Below are 18576 nucleotides of genomic sequence, written 5' to 3' on the forward strand. Positions count from 1 at the left end.
TGCCCCCCAGCAGACCCACATGGAGACACACAAAGGTGCCTGGCCCTCTTCCCTGGGAACCCAGGCTGGGTAGCCTTCCTGCTGTCCCACATCTTCTCAGGGGCCCCCACCCCTCCCTGGAGGACAGGCATCATTTGTTGGAGGTACTTAGGTCAGGGAGGCTCTAAACAGGACAAAGGGTCAAGCAAGGCACGAGTGCTCTTGGTTTCAGACACTAAGGGAGGGAGGCTGACTTCTGGGGGCGGAGGGACGGCTGCCTTGCTTGGGGCGGCGGCGGCTCAGCTCTGCTCTCTGGAGGGATACAGTCAGTTTGGCTCTGCCTGTGGCCATGCCCTGCACGCTGAAAACTATAGTCCTGCACCGTCTGGCTTGTCCCGCGGCCTCCTCGGACACCCTTCCCCACCTCTGCCCCCACTGAACCCGTGTGGTCCTGGCCGGCATGTTGGCCTTTGCATGGCCGCCCACTGTAAGATCCTGAGACTGTTCATCAAATGTTTGCCAAGAGTCACTGAGTGGAATGACTGAGTCTGTTCTCCCCACCCTGCACCCACATGACTATCTGACCCTTGGCCCCTCAGTCACCTGCTCTGTGAGTCTCCTTTGCACCTGCCAGGGCACCCAGCACCTGGGACATGCCAGTAGCAACCACACCTGCAGCCCCCCCACCCTGCCTTCTGGGGAGCCCTCTACCCCATGCTCTCTGGCCTCCTGCTGGCCTGTCTGAGGTCCATGGTGGACCCTTGTCCAGCTTTCTGGATCACACTGGATTGGTGGGGTCTCAATATCCCAACCACCATAATGAGAAAATTTTTATCGGCAAACCATTCACACACTGAAAGCCCCCCACTGCCCCACCCCCCAGCCCAGGGCTCCCCAAGCCCCGGAGTCTGTCCATCTCAGTGGATCTGTGGTCCTGGAGACAATACAGTGCAAACACAGTGCAGTCAACTGAGAAGAGAAATGGCAAATCTCAGAAGAGGAAGATAACAGGATAGGTGCATCAGAAGGAAGGATTTAAATATCAAAGGACTAAGACAGGCCTTTGGGAACCTGGAGAGGCCCTTGTTTTTTTTTTTTTTCCAAATAGGCCAGTTCTGGCGGAGCCTGAACCGTGTAAGGGCAAAGGGAGTCTGTGGTGTTCTGCTTGCCGGCTTGCCATGTCCTCAAAGACTCACCAACAAAATCAGCTCACTGTGTTTGTCCCTTTCTTTTAAGAATTAGTGCTTCCTCCTGAACAGAACCTCAGTTGTTTTAAATGTAATATTAAAATACGAGCTACAAAGACAACTTGAGGGGCCTGTCCCGCGACGGGCGCCCTGGGTGTGCAGCCCAGGAATTCTGCACGAGGCCGAGAAGCTGGAAGGGTCCCCCTGAACCCCTCTGCTGGCCCTCGGCTCGCCCGAGGCCCCATGTTGGTGAAGCCATGCTCCCAGGTTAGAAAGGAGGAGGGTGGAAACGTGGGAAATGAGTACCCAGCTGTTGGGTGAGCTGAGGGCTCAGACTTGCAGCCCGGGATCCCGGCCCCAGCATCTGTGAAGCAAGAATGACCCTCCGATCCTAAAAGTCGGCCTGCCACTGGGCCTGGCAGGATCGGCACCCGAAATCACAAGGGATCTGTGGGTCTGCTCCTCTGAGGTGGGAAAGCGTGGGTAAGAGCCACCTGGAGCTTTGAGGGGATCTCACCTCCATCACTTCCCTGTGCTTCTGTCAAAATGGCAAAACTGCAGAGCGGTTTGAGAATGAGAAAAATGGGGAAACCTCTCAAAACCCAGCTACCCTTCGACATTTATTTTTAATGACCCTATAAATTATTCAACTTGTAGGATGCTAATGGATCGTAGGGGTTTGGAAGCCGATCAAAGGAACCCCCATTCCACTTGCGAGCCCTTGAAGTCGGCTTCACGGCCACAGGCTGTATGGAGCGCTCAGAGCTGTCTGCTGCTAATTGAATCCTACTGCTCGCCAGCCACCGCCCCCCCCCACCCCGGGTGACCCCTTCCTGGCTTGGGATGAAAGCGGGGCCTCTCTCTGGGAGCCCATGTCTCGGGATCCAAAGGCGGCAGCCGGGCAGGGGCTGGTGTCTGCATGCCCGCCTGGGTCCCAGCTGACTCACCGTCCTGCAGCGTGGTGACCGCGTCCGTCTCTGCACTGAAGTCACTGTCCCCGATGTCATTGGTGGCTTTCAGGCGCAGCTTGTAGGAGGTGAACGGCCTCAGCCTGAAACACAGAAGAGCCCTGAGGGCCTGAGCCCTTCCCTCTGTCCTGCCATAGGGAGGCGAGCATAGGGAGCAGCCCGGAGGAAGAGGCGCTCACTTGGGGACCCGGAATCCGCCCTGCCTGGGGAGGGATGTCTCTGAGCCTGCCCCCAGGGACGGAGGGCTTTCCAGATGGAGGGGAGTGCGGAATGTCCTGGCCTGGGGTGGAGGTTTTACTCAGGGCTCCTCCTGTAATTAGAGCCTCTCCTGCAAAGCCAATCACGGCTCTCTGAGGGACTAGAACTTCTCAGGAGGAGCTAATTACTGCAGCCCTCACAGGATTCAGAGCGTGAAACCAGGGCCCGCCTAACCACTTCCTCCCTCGCCTGCGAACGCGCCTTTGTGGAGGTCCGCGCCGGCTGGGCCCGCCTGGCTCCACGGTCCACCCCCGCCTGCCTCTTGTCCCCGCCGTGTACCCAGCTGGACCTGGTGCCAAGCCCCGGCCAGGTAGTGCCTGGGTCCACCGCACAGCAGCTCTGTGGGGTGGACTCATTATGATTCCCTTCGTGGGGATGAGAAAATAGAGGCCCGGTCCCATTAAATCCCTTGCCCTTGGCTTGGCCAGGACTAGAAGAGGGTCTTGTTTTGAGGCAACCTCTCCGCTGTACCTAAGACCGAGGTGATGCCAACTGTCCGTGGGGGAAACGTCCCGGCTCACCCGCTGACAGGGATTTAAGGGGCACTAACGCTCCAGGAGCATGGCTCGCTGCCACCGCTCAGGCCTCCCTCCCTCCCTCCCTCCATCGACACAGTCTGTGTTGATGGTCTGTGCTGAGCTCTGGACTAACACAGACTCCGGACAGACTTCTGAGCAGATGAGCTCCGGTCTTCCTCGGGTCCCTGGGCAGCCTGCTCCTCTGGCCGTCCTTGCCGTTACTTCTGAAGGAGCAGATGAGGAGACCCCCCCCACCCCTTGCCCGCTGACTGCAGCTCTGTTTCGGAGGAGGCTCTGTCCGTGTCCATCTCCCAGACTAGGAGACCAGGAGTGCCTCTGGACTCTGCCTGCTTCCTCAGCTACCACTGGGCAAACCTCACTGCCTCCAAGCCAGTCCCCTGTCCCCCCTCCCAGGCCAAACTATAAACTCATGGGTTTCAAACTGAGCACCGTGGAATCCCGGAGGCTCTGAGGGGTCCTCTAGGAGAGCAGGGGGTTCCCATGCACCCCCCCACCCCAGTCAGCCAACAGCAGCCCCACATCCATCTGGTTTGCAAGGGGGGTCTGGGTAATCTTTTGCCTAGAGGAAGGATTCTGCGTTTTCAAAGACTGATAATCATCTTTGGACACAGGATCGGAAGAATCTTCCTCTGTGTTTTCGTATGCCCTCCTGCCTAAAATGGGATTACAGTGGTTCTCTGTCGGCCGGCCCCTCGAAGGATGCTCTCCCTCAAGCCCTCCACCACGCCAGCTTGCCCTGCCACAGCTGGTCGGCGACCGAGGGCCTGTCCCCTGGCCTCTCTGCACCCCTGTTCCACAGCGGGAGAAGCCGTGCTGGGTGACCTTGCTGTGGCCCTGGTTGTCCTGGGGGTGCTTCCAAAGTTCTACCCTTAACAATGATCTTTGCTCCTGGTTTCTGGGGGAGCTATTCTTTATTAAGTTAAAACAAATAATTTCCCTTCTGTTCCTAGCTTCCTAGGAGCTATTTTATCTAATTCTGGTGACAACCACATGGTTTTCTCCTTTGGTTCCTGCCTCAACCACCTGAGGCCCCGCATTTGCATTAGCGTCTCCTTCTCAGATTAGAGGGCGGTTGCCAGGGGCGCACACTTCAGAGCCAAACTGCCTTCAATATAATCCCCATGTAACCTCGGGCAGGTCCTCACCTGGGCTGACGGGAGCACCGAGATCGTGAGGCGCTTGTGCGGATCGCATTCAGGAGAAGCGCTTGGAAGAGACTCTGGCACACACGGGTGCTCACGGAATCCCGGCTATTCTTACCATCAGGACCCTCGGGCCTCAGCTCAAGTGGCTCCAGGAAGAGCCCATGCCCTGCACGCTGTCCTCTCGGCCCTTCTGTCCCCTCACCAACCCCACCATGATTTGTAAGTAACCTGCCTTCCCCACAGGGACACGGATCGAGGCGGCCTTGTTTACTGCCGTGCCCAGAGTGCCAGGAACAAGGCCAGGGCCCAGGAGGTGCTCGGTGGAGTATCTGTGAAGGAAGGGAGGAAGGGGGGAAGGAAGAGAGGGAGGGAGGAAGTAAGGGAGGGAGGAAGGGAGGGAGGGAAGGAGGGAGGAAGGCAGGGAGGAAGGCAGGGAGGGAGGAATGGGGGTGGGACTTGGGAGGGGTGAATGAGAGGATGCATGGCATCTGGCATGTGTCCCTGTGCGGGAAACGTCCTCGTCCTTGAATTTAGTGCTTACGTTCACTTAGCACGTTGCATTTAGGACACGTGTTGGACACGTCACTGATCCCTACGTGTTTAGTACCTCTCTGCTCTCTAAGCTTTCAGAATTTGAGGCCAGAGCCAGCTCCTCTGTTCCCACCCGGGGCACACAGCAGGGGTGAGGTACGCTCCAGGCTGGAGGAGGCCCCTCCGGGTCTGAGGTTGGGGGAGGGTGCATGGAGAGCAGGAAGCAGAGTTCCCAGCATTAGGCCCGTTCCTGGGTCCGCAACATTCACAGGACTGTTAGCTGTCTGGTTGGGGGGGGGGGGGCGCAGGGCACACAGGCTGAGCTGCAGGAGCTCACCCTTACCTCAGAGTAAGAAGCCCACCAGATGCCCTAAAAACAGGCCAAGAGAAACTCGGCGGCAACGAAGGGAGCCCGATGGGAGGGGAGCCCGACGGGAGGTGACAACAGTCCCCTCGTGTAGTCTCTCCTGTCCTTGGGCTCAGCCGTATGGTCTGCAAGCTCACTCAGCCCCTCCTCCTCATCCCTGAGTAGCCTGTCCTTCGGACCCCTGGTCTACCTCCCAGTCTTGAACCGGCCTCCACCCACCCCCGTGCTCCTGCCGTGTTCCCCCCTGAGGGGGGTGGTGACCCGTGAAGAAAGGCACAAACCACCCTGGACACTCTTCCTCAACCCCTCGCATTTCCCCCAATTCTGCTCCCTGTTCACTCGTCCAGGTCCACCTTGGGGTCGGCCCAACCAGAATCCAGAGTCTGGTCCTGCCCCCCCAGCCTGGGTCAGTCCTTGAACTTCTCTGAGGCTCCCTTTATTCATCTGTGAGAACGGCGGTACTGGGACCCACTGCTCCCAGGGCCACTGTGACAGTCACAGGACCCCCTCATAGAGAAGGCAATTTCTAAGCGTCACCTCCTCTTTCTCATCTTCCCAAAGGCTGCCCCCTGCCCCTGCCCACAGCGACCTCGCTGTCCCCAGATGCATCCACCACGCGCAGCCTCCCTTGGCCTCTTCCCACTCAGCATCCTTACGTGCCAGTTTTCTGCCATCTGAAGTTGGAGACTGGCTGGATTTAGGTAAACGTCCCCCAGCTGTCTGGGGGCACAGGACCCTCACCGTCCGCTCTTGCAGGATGCAAGCACACTTAGAAAGCAAGCTTGTTCTTGACCTGAGTGCCCTGCCTGCCCTCTTGTCTGCGTTTGGCTCCACGGCCAAAGTATTTGGGTGGGGGTGGGGGCACGGACTCGGCTTCCTGTCCCTGTTCCCCCCACGGAGCTGGAAGCAGAGTCTCATAGACAGAAGGCGCTCCCCATGTTCATTCACCCGGTTTGGTTATGATAATGAAGCCTGAGTCCTGATCCTTTTAGAAGCTACCTAGGCTTCCTTTATGTATTTATTCACTCACCTTTAAGATACTGAAAACATCTATTAAGAACTCGTGATTTGCATCACAAAGAGCAAAGACTATCGAACCCATGCATAATATCCTTGGCCAAACTGACCTGACTTTTCACATGGCTTTATTTTTAAAGATGACACAGAAGAAGAAAAGAAAGAAACCAGTGGAGATGGGGCCGGCATCCTGACTTGAACTGAATCCCTCTAGGTTCACACGGTAATCCCCTTTCGGCCCTCCTGGTTGGGTCCATAGTGTCACCCTGGGGATGCTCAGAGGACCAGCAGGACCTGTTATCGGTGTATATGTGACCTGAGCTCACACTGCTGCAGTCCCATCCTAGTGACACCCAGAATGTCTGTCTGGCTCTGGGCTCAGGGGCCTTCTCCTCCTCGACTGTACTGCATGTCTGTGGGATGCAGCCCCGATATGTCCCTCAAGCTGGTGCCTGCCCTCCTGCCCCAGACCCACACCCTTTAGATGTGGGGACAGCCGCTCGACGATGCAGATGGTGAAACTTTTGCGTTGAACTTTGGTTTAAACTTTTACGTTTTCTGGTCATTAGCAGATAGCATGCAATTGGCAAAAGTAAAATGTAAAAAGAACGTCGAGAAAGGAAAAGATAAAGTAGCTCTGAAGCTATTGGAACAGGAGGGAGGCCACGCCATGGCGGCGGGCAAAAAAAGTGCGGCTTTCCTGGAAACTCGGCCCGTGGCGTGTGTCTGCTGACGGGCAGAGGGGACCCTGGAGTGGACTGGCCACGGCGTCTCCCATACCAAATCAGACTGTTTGGCAGCAAACAGGGACCCTCCCCTTCCAATGTGAAGTACCCTGCTCATAATTGTCTGTTTTATCTCAGGAGGCCCCAGGACAGAAAAGGCCATTGGAGTTTATTTTCCCCTCTCTTTCAGATGGTTACACAAAGGGGGGATGTTATTTTCAGCCACAAGCACATTCTAATTAAGCTAGGCACCCAGTGCAACAGAGTGTGGTTTATGAAGCCATCTGGGCACGCCGGGCCATGCCCCCTGACCCTTGGGGCTGTGCGGGGGGGTTCTGGGCTCTGGATGGGGTGGTGCCAGCAGCTAGGGGTGATCTCCTCTGGGGGCTGAGAGTGGGGCCGCTTGGGCAGTGTGGTGAGAGGAGTGCTGGCAGAAAGCTGGGAGGACAGAGCGGGGCTGCTGCGGCTTGCCTTCTGAGTTGGCTGCCGGGTCCCTGCCGTCCGCTACGGAGGCAAACCTTGAGGTCTCAGAGCTGAGAGGAGAGGCGGGGTGTCCGTCCATCTCCATCTTTCACAGATGAGGAAGCCAGGCTTGGCAAGCTTACATGGCAGACCTGCCCCGGCCCCGTGGCCACCGATGGGCCAACGGGTAGCTGAGGTGATAACACACCGACTCTCATAAATGAGCTGTGTGGTCTGCAGCCGTGAGGCTTCGAGCCACAGGCCCAGCGAATGTCAGAGCTAGGGGCTCTGAGGGACTCGGTTTCCCTCTGGAGGAGCACGCTCACAACTGAGGACGTCTCTGCCTCTACCTCCTCATCCGTGAGGTCTGGTCTGCAGGCCCGCTGCGGACCGCGTCTGGAGCAGCGCACGGAAAGTGCTGAAAAGGATGCAATGTTGTCTAGTGTCAGAGTGGCAACAGAAAGGACAGCGACAGTGATTGTAACCACGACCAGGAAGAGCCCACGGGAGCTTTCGCACCCGGAGCCCCCAGACCAGGTCACAGAGGTGGGCATCGCCCAGATGCCATTCCAGTCTCCTTCTCCTACCGTGAGGAGCGTAAGGAAAGATGGAGCCGTAGCTAGTTTTCTAAACACCAACTCACCACCGCACACATCTGAGCTACTGTTGCCCCTTCAAGTAGGAGTCCAGGTGGTGCCTCTGGCCCTACTGGAAACAGCCCTTGTGCCCGGGGACTGTTCGCCCTCGGCTTTCAGACGCAGCTGGCACTCCCGGGAGCGTGTGATGAGGGGGTCACTGGGCACGGAGTATCGTTTGGGCCCCAGGGAGCTAGAGCTGTAAGCGACGAGCTGCCTTCCTTCTTGGACTGTAACCTGCTCTGAAGGCCTTCCCCACAGGGGGCATTAGGTCTGGGAGCCATGACGGAGATGCCGGGACATCCGTGCCACCTGCTTGGGGCCGCCCACCGATGTGCTTAGAGGACGCACGCTCAACACGCAGCCGTGCCTCCTGGGTGGGCAGTGTAGGGTGGCCGCCACTGCCCCTGGCCTGGTGCCGCCAGGCCCTGCATGGTCCCAGACTGTGCAACAAGCCGGAGGGTGAGTGCTGAGGAGCCGTCCAAGACCACCCACTATGCAGGTGGCCAGAAGCTGACATGAGCCTGGACAGTTGTGGCCTCAAAGTCTGCCTTCCCGTGATGCCCCAGTGCTGACCACACCCATGTGTGTGTCACACGTCACCTCGGTCACATGCTTACACCTCAAACCCGGGGCAGGGGGCGCTCCTTTTTTCTCTAAACCTTGCTGTTGCCGCATGCCAGAGGCAGTGACAGAGCCGCATGTCAGCCCCCGCCCCTCCCCCACAGCCTGAACTGTGCCGGGGGTGGGGTGTCTGTGTCTGAGGATGGAGGCTGTAGAAGCCCCCACTCTGGCACCCTGCCCTGGCTGCTCCTTTCCCTGGGCTCAGGTTCAGCCTCCTGCAGGAGCTGAGCCAGGTGACCTTGGTCAGGACCCCTGTGGGAGGTGCTGGGGCTGCAGGCGAATATGACTTTCCGACCTGCCCTCCTCTGTAGACTGGGGACGATGATCTCCCCCACTGGGCCATCATGCGGGTTCAGTGAGAAATGTGTGAGTTTTCTCAGCACGGTGCCCAGAATAGGGGGCAATGAGTACGTGGTGTTCTGTCTGAAAGAGGAATGTTGGCCAGCCCGGGAAATGGGGTCTAGGCCCTCGTCCACCCTTCCCACGAGAGGTGCTGGCCAGGGTCCTGGAACCCTCGGCGCCTGTAGAACACGCTCCCTCGTGGCCCCCTCACAGCCTGATATGAGCTTCATGGAAAGTAACCACAGTCACGGCCAGAGAAGGAGGACAGGGACGACGCCGGGCTGGCTCCCCGGACAGGCCTGCCCACTGGACAGACCCAGGGGGCTTCTGCAGGGTGGTGAGTCTGCACAGCCCGGGCCCCCCAGGTGGGGGTGCAGGGCCTGAGGTCACTACTGAGAACCCTCACCTAGATGGTTACATAGCCCTGGTTCCCCACTGTAGAGGGGATTGTCCTTGTCCCCACTGTAGGGGGGTGCTCTTGTCCCCATTGTAGAGGGGGGTGCCCTGGTCTCCAACTATAGTGGGGGGTGCCCTCATCCCCCACGGTAGAGGGGGGTGCCCTCCTCCCCCAATGCAGAGGGAGTTACCCTGGTCTCCCACCATAGAGGGGGTGCCCTCATCTCCCCACCATAGCACTGTAGAGGGGGGAGTACCCTGGTCCCTCACCATAGAGAGGGGTGGGAACATGAGAAGGGGCCCAAATGAGGCTGTAGGTGCCAAGAGGTGAGCTGTGGTGGCCGGCACTGCTCCCCTCTGCCTTTGCCTGATGGTTCGCTCAGTAACTGGATAAATGCTGGGTTCTCATGGTGCAGTGGGGAGGCCCCTCCCACTTCCCTGATCAGCCATCACTAGCGGATGACAGCAGGAGCGGGAGCCATCTGCCTCACTGACTAGGAGACAGAGCACAAAGAGAAGGCGCGACTCTCTCAGCCCCTGACACCCTTTCCCCATGCTCCCGCTCCTCCACCTGTGCCTCTCAGGGGATAGGGTGCTGGAGCCCACACTTCCAGGCTCTCTGGCCCTGTCATCGGTGCCTCATCCATCCCTGGGACCTGGGGTGTGCACACCACCCGCACAGGGCGTGCCCTGAAAGAAAGACCCAGGGCAGAGGCCAGAGTGGGCTCCCGGAGGTGGAAGTCCTGGTTCCTGGTACAGGGAGTGTGCACTAGGAGGAGACACGAGCTGTCTGGATGCATCTCTGGCCCCCCCAGACTCCATGCTCCATCCCCCGGGGAGGGTGTGCCTGGCGCTGGGTACCTTTCGACAGCACAGGCTGTGGCCTCATGGCTGACGGACGAGGAGTAGGTCTGCCACTCTCCCCGGGGCAGCTCTCGCACCTGCACGGTGAAGTAGCGGATGGGGGAGGCCCCGTCGCTGCCCGGGACCCACTGGAGCCGGAGGCTGTGCGCGGTCACTTCTGCCTGCGGCACCAGCAGCTCTCTGGGGGGAGCTGGCCGCTCTGCAACCAAAAGAGAACATACCAGGGACACGTGAGGGATTGCTTCTCCAGAAAGGCTCCACGGAGGTCACAGGCAGGGAGGGCAGAGAACAGGGAGCTGATTCCTGGTTCCACGGCCGACTCCGGACCTGCCCCAGCCTGGATCTGACTAGAGATCCCGGCTTGCCTCCGGGGCGCTGCTCTCAGTGCAGAGACAGACAGGGGGGTGAGCCCACATGTGCTCCCTGACGACCACACGTCCCTACGGGCATCTCTGAGTGACACCCCAGGCCCTGTGGACTCTCCCTCCGGGCTCGGGCTCAGTGCATTTGTTGTGCTGACTTCCCTTCCCTGGAAGCCAACCTGAGCCTGAACCATGGACGGCATCCCGCTCAGCTCCTCCGGGGGCTGTCACGGCCGCTCTGTGCCCACAGCGCTGGTGACTGGGAGTGCAGGGCGCCGGGGGCCGGGGGCCGGGGGCCGGGACCTGGCTCCTGAGCGTGGATCGTTCCCGTCATGCATCTCCTCGCCCCATCGATTGTAGCAGAGAAACTCCACAGAGGGAGGAATAATTGTTTAATTGTTTATCATGATGATTATCGATCCTGTTGAGAATGTGTGGTGGGTAATAAAGCAGCGACGGCTGGCCGGCCCTGGGGTGATGGCGGGAGGAGCCCTTCCCCCTGACGTGGCTGGTGCTCCTCCGAGAGCACACGCTTGGGCTGCCCGGTTCCTCCTCATTCCTCCTCACCGGGAGCAATAGGCTTGCATCCCCTCGCCAGCCGTCAGGACCACCCTCCTGGGCATACTGCTAGGGGGTCTGCGGGCCCTGGCGGAAATCCCCTAAGCTCTATGGGTCCCAGGCAGGTGATGCTGGTGGTTGGGACGCGGGCCAGGGTCTGGGCGTGCATCCCCCCAGCCCCATCAGCGGCAGCCTGCTGTGGACCAGACCAGGGTGCCTCAGAAGGACACTCGTGTTAATGCTTCCAACTGGATTTAAGTCACGTCACACCTTTAGCAAACCTGTGTCTTTCCCTGTGCCTTAGAAAGTGCCGGATTTCCCTATGGGGCTGCCCCAACTCTGAGGGAGAAGGCAAGAGACTTTGGGAGAGGCACTCAGGGCCCCAAGCATGTCCTGGACAAGGAGGAGCCTAAGGACCAGGGCAGGAGGGGGTTCTGCTGGCACCTGTCCTCTGGGGGCCCCCCGTGCTAGGGGCCATAGGTGGGGCAGTGCTGTGTGCTGATACCCAGGGGCCCACGTGTGCATGGCTATCTCTCCATCTGCTTCACACTTTGGCATCTCCGGTGACTCCAAGGTTTCTGTCCTCCAGTTAACAGTAGAGGTAACCGCGTCGTTGTAGGGGCTGTGCTTTTGTCATCGTCTATGGGGGACTGAGGCTCAGTGGTTGGGGTTGGGGGACTCACAACGGGCTGAAGGGTTCATCCTTCCCCTGGATGTTGTGGAGCCCCCGGAAGACCCGAAGCCACAGACAGGTGATATCAGCATCCCCCTGTTGGCCATTGGAAGGGTCAGCCGTGTGCCTGGGCTGAGCAGCCCTGTCCTGGGCAGCCAGGTGTTCCAGTGGGGGTGGCCACTGAGTGGCTGCAGGACCTCGGTGGGCCCTTCCACCTTGTGGGGCATCAGCTTCCCCACCTGCTTGGCCTGTTTGTGTGGGAATTAGAGAGAGCAGCGGGCTGCAATGCCTGGAACGTGGCCAGCATGTGGCCAGCATGTGGCGAGGGCTCAGTGCACACTAGCCTCCTCTGCCTTCTACCTTTTGTAGGTTTCGGATCGGCCCTTCGGATTGTTTTTCAAGCACTCTGGGTTCAACTCATGCTGTCCTTAGACTGTCTGCTCTAGATCTTGTCCCAGAGTGATCACAGAGGCCGCAGGGACCTGGCTCACCCTCTGAGTGCGGCCATGGCACCAGCTCTGCTCCTGGAGGTCTGCGGACCCTGCTGGCCCTCGGGTGCTTCCCAAGAGGCCACCAGGTGGGCACCAGGGCACAGAGGAAAAGGGCCTTGCCTAAGGTCACACAGCTCCAGAGCCTGGTGCTTGGGGACTCCCAGATAGGAGGTAGGACAGGTCATCTGTCCCAGCACACATGTGTGCAAGTGCCTTCCTGTCGTCCTCTTCCCCGAGACCTCTGGGCCTGGCTCTGACCTCTGAACCTGGAGTTGGGGTGGCCCTGGGGAGGGAGCCCGCTGAGGCAGATCCCAGAGCAAGGCTGGAGGGCACATGAGGGGCTCGCAGAGATGGAGATTTCTGTGGGAGGAGATGGCCTGGGGGGTCTGTGGAGGGTGTCCACGTCACTGCACCACAGCTGTGTCCCCAGCAAATGACTGACTGTCTGGGCCCCCACTTCCTCTTCTGTAGAACGGGGGCTCACAGCACTTTCTTCCCCAGGCGCTGGTGAGGATAAACCAAGACAACGTACAACAAGCACGTCGCCAGTGCTTGAACAGAAGCGGCGTCCATGAGGACAGACCTCACTAGGACCGCCTGGTAGGAAACGTGTTCTTTGAGCAGCTGCTCAGCTGGGCACATGGTTCTGAACATCGGAGACCAAGTGCCTGGCTTCAGGGAGCTGCCCTCCAAGATGGTGACTCAGCCACCCAGGCCAGTTGCACAACCTCTCTGAGAGCAGAGAGGGACACTCCTGCCTGTCTGGTAAATGTCGGGCTGTGTAGACACCCTTCGGTGCAGGGCCTGACCCGGGAAGCTGCGGACCCAGCAAGTGTGCGGCTCCCATTCGGGCCCTGTAGCACCATGACAGTGGACTTGGGCCTCGGGTCTTACCTCTCTTCTCAGTGGTGATGACGGTGGCCTCCAGCGGCTCCCCCCAGCCTTGCCTCGTCTTGGCCGACAGCCTGAAGATGTATGCGGACTCTGGGGCCAGCTCCGTGGCTGTGAACTGCCTCACTGTGGCGCCCACCTCCACCGTGGTGAACGTGTTGGGGCTGCTGCTGGCCAGGCGGTAGGCGATCTGGTACCCTGTGGGCGGGGCAGGAGGGCCACGCGTCAGTCACATTACCCCCTAGGGACCCCTCATTCCCGCCACCTGCCCAACACTCTGCTTTGTTTCCCTGATATCCTTCCTCCTTGGCCGGGATCTGAGAGGGGGCACAGCTGTAGTAACGGATGGAACCTCTGAGCACTGGGTCTCCATGACCCTCATTCCCCTTCATCCTTCCCGCCACCAAGATGTGGAAACAGTTTCATCTTCCCTGTGGCTGCTGAAGCAGAGAGGACGTGGTGGGAATCCCTCCTGAGGGGCAAGCCCAGCACTCCCTGCTTTTTCTGTCCCTCCTCACCCCTCCCGCTACCTGCCCTTCCCCTTGCAGGGCCAAGGGCAGTGCCTCCTTCTAGACTGTTCCTTCAAGTGCACCCTTCTCCCATGGTTACATGTCCTTCCTCTCGGTCATCCTCCCCGTCTGCCCGCAGATCCCAGCTTTGGGATTGGCAGCTGGTGCTGGCGTGGCTCTGTATCCTGCTGTTGGCCCCTCCTCTGTGCCCACCCCCCAGGAAACCCCAGCATGGCCCCCGAGCTGGGGGCTCCCCTGCAAATAATCCCCCCTCTCCTGCTGAGGAGGCAGCGGGGTGCATGTCATGAGTTCTGGGGGGATTCCGCGGCTCTGAACGGCTCTTGAAGTTCCTTGATTATCAAGGGATTATGGTTGATCAGACGTTATTAATGACCGAGCCTCCCGACCAGCCTGCGCCGACGCCGCCCCCCGCCCGCGTCTGAAGAGGCAATCCCAACAGTCAGCCCAGCCCGGGACCCAGCGGGCGCGGCCTCCTCGCGGGTGCAGACAGCTGTACTCCTGCCCTGATTAAAGCCAGAGATGGTGGGGTGCGGTGGCATCCACAAACACGGATGACAGCCAACCTGCTGGGGTTAAACAGGGACCTCCCAGGGTGGGGGGAGGGCAGGCCAGCAGAGCCAAACTCTGTCCTCCACCAGCTCGGCCTCGGTGGGATGGCCGCCCAGAGACAAGGCCTCAGGAATTCCATGCCACCCACCCGCCTCTCTGGGTGAGACGACCCCGCTCCTTTGTTGTCCTTCTCGCACCTTCTTCGGCTCCGCTGGCGACTGGGCTTACAGGCATTTGCCCCGCTCCCGCACTTCGTCATCTGTCCAACCACATGACGAGCCTCTCCCAGCTGGCCATATGTGAGGCCGGGGGGGCGGGGGGGTTCCACGTGATCAGCGTCAAGCCCCTGACAACTGCTGGTCACCACCATCACCACACAGATGGGGGGGGGGGGTCCGGCACTCCCTGCCCAGTCCACAGGCCTGGTGTTTGCAGGACTCCGTGTGATTGCTAGGATGCTGCTTTGCCTCCAATGGTTTCTTCTCCCCATGACGACAAGCTGTCCCCAAGCTACCAGGGGCAGCTCAGCTGGCCTCCAGCCTCTGGCCAGGGTGTCCTGCTAGACACGTGTCCTTCCCCATTCAGGGACCAATGACCAGCAGCCCAGAGAAGCCGGGCCGAGCTTCTCTGTACCCTCCTCCCACCCTTCTTTCCCTCACCTGTTGTAAGTGGGGCGCCTGGGGTTCGGTGCCATGGGAAGCTGGTCCTGAGCCTTCAGAGACTCCTGGGCACCTCGCCTCCTGAGGGTGAGGACGCCGTGGTCACCACAGCCACCGCATGGGGCTCTCCTGCTGACCTCCTGGCTCCCTGTGCCCCCACAACAGCCACGATAAGAAGCTACGTGTCCTCACGTGGCCATGAAGCCGTAGAGCTCAGAGAGGGTAAGTGGTCTGCCTGAGGTCACACAGAAAGTAACCAGCAGAACGGGGTCGGGAACCCTGAGTCTGTCTCACTTTCTACCGAGTCATACTGTTCCTGTGAAGAGAGAACATCCGCCCCAATTGTCCAGCAAAGGGAAAGTCTCCTTGCCAAATCCTGGCTCCTGGAGACCATGCATCCTGCGTGCCTGCAGCACGAGTGTGTTTTCAAGGGAGAACAGCATCTGGGGCGTGGCAGGCCCATGCTCTGGAACGCACCTCCCGGGGTTGCGATCCAGGCTCTGGGAAGTCTCTGCTGTGTGACTGCGAACAAGCGGCGGGCCCGCTCTGGGTCTCCATCTGTTAGGCTGCGTGAGGGGGCAGCACAGCAGGGAGTGGCTCATGGGGAGGGCGTTGGCCTACTGGGAGGGGAGAGGAAGGGAGGTGCGCAGGGCCCCAGTGCACTCACACACTCACGCACACTCACTCTGGGTTGTAACGTCATTACAGAAAAAGGCAATTCTCCGCCCTCTGTGGCTGCAGGACACAGCATCCCCACCAGTCACTCCACCAGCCGCCAGCCACTCTGGACATCCGTTGTCATGCAGCCTCCAGGGAATTTCATCCCCATGGCTTCTGGTCCTCACCCAGGCACCTGCTGAGTCTGGCAGCTCTGGGGAACGGTGGTGAGCGCCAGGCAGCGGCAGCCCACGGGCAGGACCCAGACAAACACAGGTCAGGCTCCTGCTTGGTCCCTTCGGAGCTGGGGATGGGTACCTAGACGTGGGAGGGATGCCCTGGCCCTGCCAGGCCTGTCCCATTTGCTGTGTGCTGTGTGCTCTGTACTGAGCCGTGCCTGCCAGGTCTGCTCTGCCAGCTTCTTGTCCGTCTTTCTGGGGAGCACCGGAGAGCACAGAGCCGCTAAGGCATCTGTGAAGAGACTCTCGTCTTTGCCTGGGTGTGCACGCATCCTGCCCCGCACTGGGCTCTCCTTGGCAGCTCCTCTGGGTCGGCATTTGCTCTGTCACATGTCTGGTCCTTCCCGCGTCTCACCATCTGTTTGTGGCTCTTCTCATTCACTCCTGAGAGTCACGACGTCCTCACCCCCGACGGCCATGATTTCCACAAGGTACTCAGTCCCCAATTCTTCCTACAGCACCACGGACTCGTCCCTGGGAATGGGGGTGAAGTCAGCATACTTCCTCCTCTGGCTTGTCGGTCACAAACTGCTGACTGCTTACAATACTGCTTTTCTCTCTCTTCTGGTCTGTGCGTTTAACTCTGTTATCTGAGCTATTAACTCCGAACTTCTCTCTGACACTCACCCGCTGCTATGAAAGTTATGTAAATCAATGCTCTTAAAGCACCTCTAACCTCAGTATGTCCCCCTCCGGCTGTTATGGGTCGTGTTATTATTTTTATGTTGTCAGGATTTGCAGCGGACTGCGGGAATAGAGATGCCCATTCAGCAAATTTAAAGCGGTGCGCAGGACAGATCAAAGCTTGGGCGGAAGCCAGCCGCTCTCCCCTGGCGGTGTTGCCATGCTGGGATGTGCTCAATAGACAGAGGCCGAAGCAAGCCTCGCGTAGGACCGGGGTCAGCCAGGGGCTTTGGTGGCGACCCCTTCTTCCCCTGAGCCTGTGGAAGATGGTCAGTCTGTGCCCAGAACAAAAAGCAACCAACCAGTGTCATTAACATATGCGTATTCCTAAACTAGAGAAAAAAAAAAGAGGAAAGATATTTTGCAAAGACAAACTGATCTTTACAATTAAACACAGAGGCCACACTGGCAGACACAGACGTTACCTATAAGAACATGAGCAAACACAACATTTTTAAAACCTCAAGAATGAGGTGTGACCCGGCGTCAGTGCGTTCAGCCATCTGAATATAGTTCCTGGTGATGAAGAGATAGCAACCCTCCTCAAAGAAACAGAGTCTGACTTTGTACTAGAAGCAGGCTAAGCACGTCGGCCCGGGGCTGGGGCCCTGTCTATGCGCACGCCGGATTCCTGGGTAGGAGGAGCTGAATGGGTTTTTTCTTCCCAGTGTGAGAATACATGCCCATAGGGCAAGGAGACATCGGAACCACCTGCTGGCACACGCTCTCCCAGCATCCGTAGCGGGCAGACACGGGCTATGCACACACATGGCTCGGGAGACGTCCCAGGCCTCCCCGGAGCCCAAGACTGCAGCCTGCAGGCCCTTCCTCCCTACTCAACACCTCGGCGGCCGGGAGGTCCCAAGCCAGGCTTCCACCCCAACCCCAACGTGACTCTCAGCTTCTCATTTCCAGCCACTGAAGCAGAGAAGCTTAGGCTACCCCCAAATACGCCATTTTCACATGCTGATTATTTTGGATTCAAGTTACTTAAGAAATGGGCAGTGCCAGAGGGACACTCAGACCCTCCTCTGTCCCCTGAAAGCAGGGAATCAGTCCCCCTCGCTGCACCTGGAGGAAGAGAGGCAGCCTCGTCCCAAGCCACAGGCAGTTCGGGGCCGAGGTGCCTGTATAACCCGGTTATTTCACTAGTTTACTGACCGCCCCAAACCCAAACCCCTCGTCTTGTCAATTCTTCACCAATTTACTGTTTCCTTGACTCGAAGGCATTAAAACCAGCCTGCTTTGGTCACTTTTGAGCCTCAAATCTTTGGGGCTCCTGTAGACACAAAATTAGATTTGATCTTCTCCTGTCTTATGTCCACTTACTTCTTGGACCCGCTGTAGAACCCAGAAGGGAGGAGAGAGAAGCTCTCATCCCTACACCATGAATTAAGAAAACGACTCGCCCCCAAGTATTAGTGCCTCTGCATTTCAGGCACAGGACGTGTGTCTATTTTACCCCGAGGGCCAGAAGGGGATATGGTGAGCAGAGGACGGAGCTGGGCCTTCAGCGTGGGAACCCCACTCTACCGGGAGGCCCTGCTGCTTCCTGCAGCTCCTTCCTGCTCTAAAATGGTAGAATTCTGATGATCTGAAGAAAAGAGAGACAAGTTGAAAATAATCTGGTCATACTACAGGTGACATTGAGTGACTGGGAGAGACCACCAGGCATTTGGGAACGGGGTCTGGGGGGGACATTCCAGCGCCAGGGGGTTGATGCCAGCACAGCAGAGAGGCAGAAACCCCAAGGCCAGGGTTCCTCTGGAGAGGATAAGTTGTTTCGGAAAGTGGACAGAAAAACGGGATTGTCTGGAAGAGCCTTGGGGTACCTGCATAAGGAATAAGGTCAGGGCAGTGGGTCCAAGTCCCCTGCAGTAGGGCCTGGGGTCAGAGCCGCCACTAGGTCTGGGACGGGCATGACAACCTACGAGGGGCAGCCCCCGCCCAGCCCAATGCCAGAGCCCTCAGCCATTGGAGCCCAGAACACCAGGGAGGGGTAGAGCGTGCACCAGGATGGGAGGTGACCTGAGGGCCAGGACGCTCTGAATGTCACATCCCATGGGCTGCCGTGGGTCACTGTTGGCCATGCTGGCCAGGAGAGGATGATGCAGCCGGCTACACAGGGGCAGGTGCTAGAGACTCAGGGGGATGGGGGGAGGCCTCTGCCCACACAAGATACTTTCCGTTCTATGGATGTTGCTGCCTGAGTCCTGAGAGGCCCAGTCGGCTCCAAGATGGCCC

At 58.9% G+C, this 18576-nt stretch overlaps 1 protein-coding gene across 4 annotated transcripts in view; it reads right to left on the reverse strand.

The window, feature by feature from the left end:
- Positions 1 to 18576, reverse strand: part of SDK1 (sidekick cell adhesion molecule 1) — an 876890-nt gene that overhangs the window by 77884 nt on the left and 780430 nt on the right. For all 4 annotated transcript variants that reach the window (XM_048224631.2, XM_057314981.1, XM_057314983.1 and 1 more), the window contains 3 exons: positions 13018 to 13212; positions 10037 to 10238; positions 2114 to 2217 (listed from right to left, as the gene is read on the reverse strand). In XM_048224631.2, coding sequence (XP_048080588.1) covers positions 2114 to 2217; positions 10037 to 10238; positions 13018 to 13212 — 501 coding nt within the window. The remainder of the gene's footprint in view (positions 1 to 2113; positions 2218 to 10036; positions 10239 to 13017; positions 13213 to 18576) is intronic.

Source organism: Ursus arctos, unplaced genomic scaffold, assembly GCF_023065955.2.
Source record: "Ursus arctos isolate Adak ecotype North America unplaced genomic scaffold, UrsArc2.0 scaffold_2, whole genome shotgun sequence".
NCBI lineage: Eukaryota > Metazoa > Chordata > Mammalia > Carnivora > Ursidae > Ursus > Ursus arctos.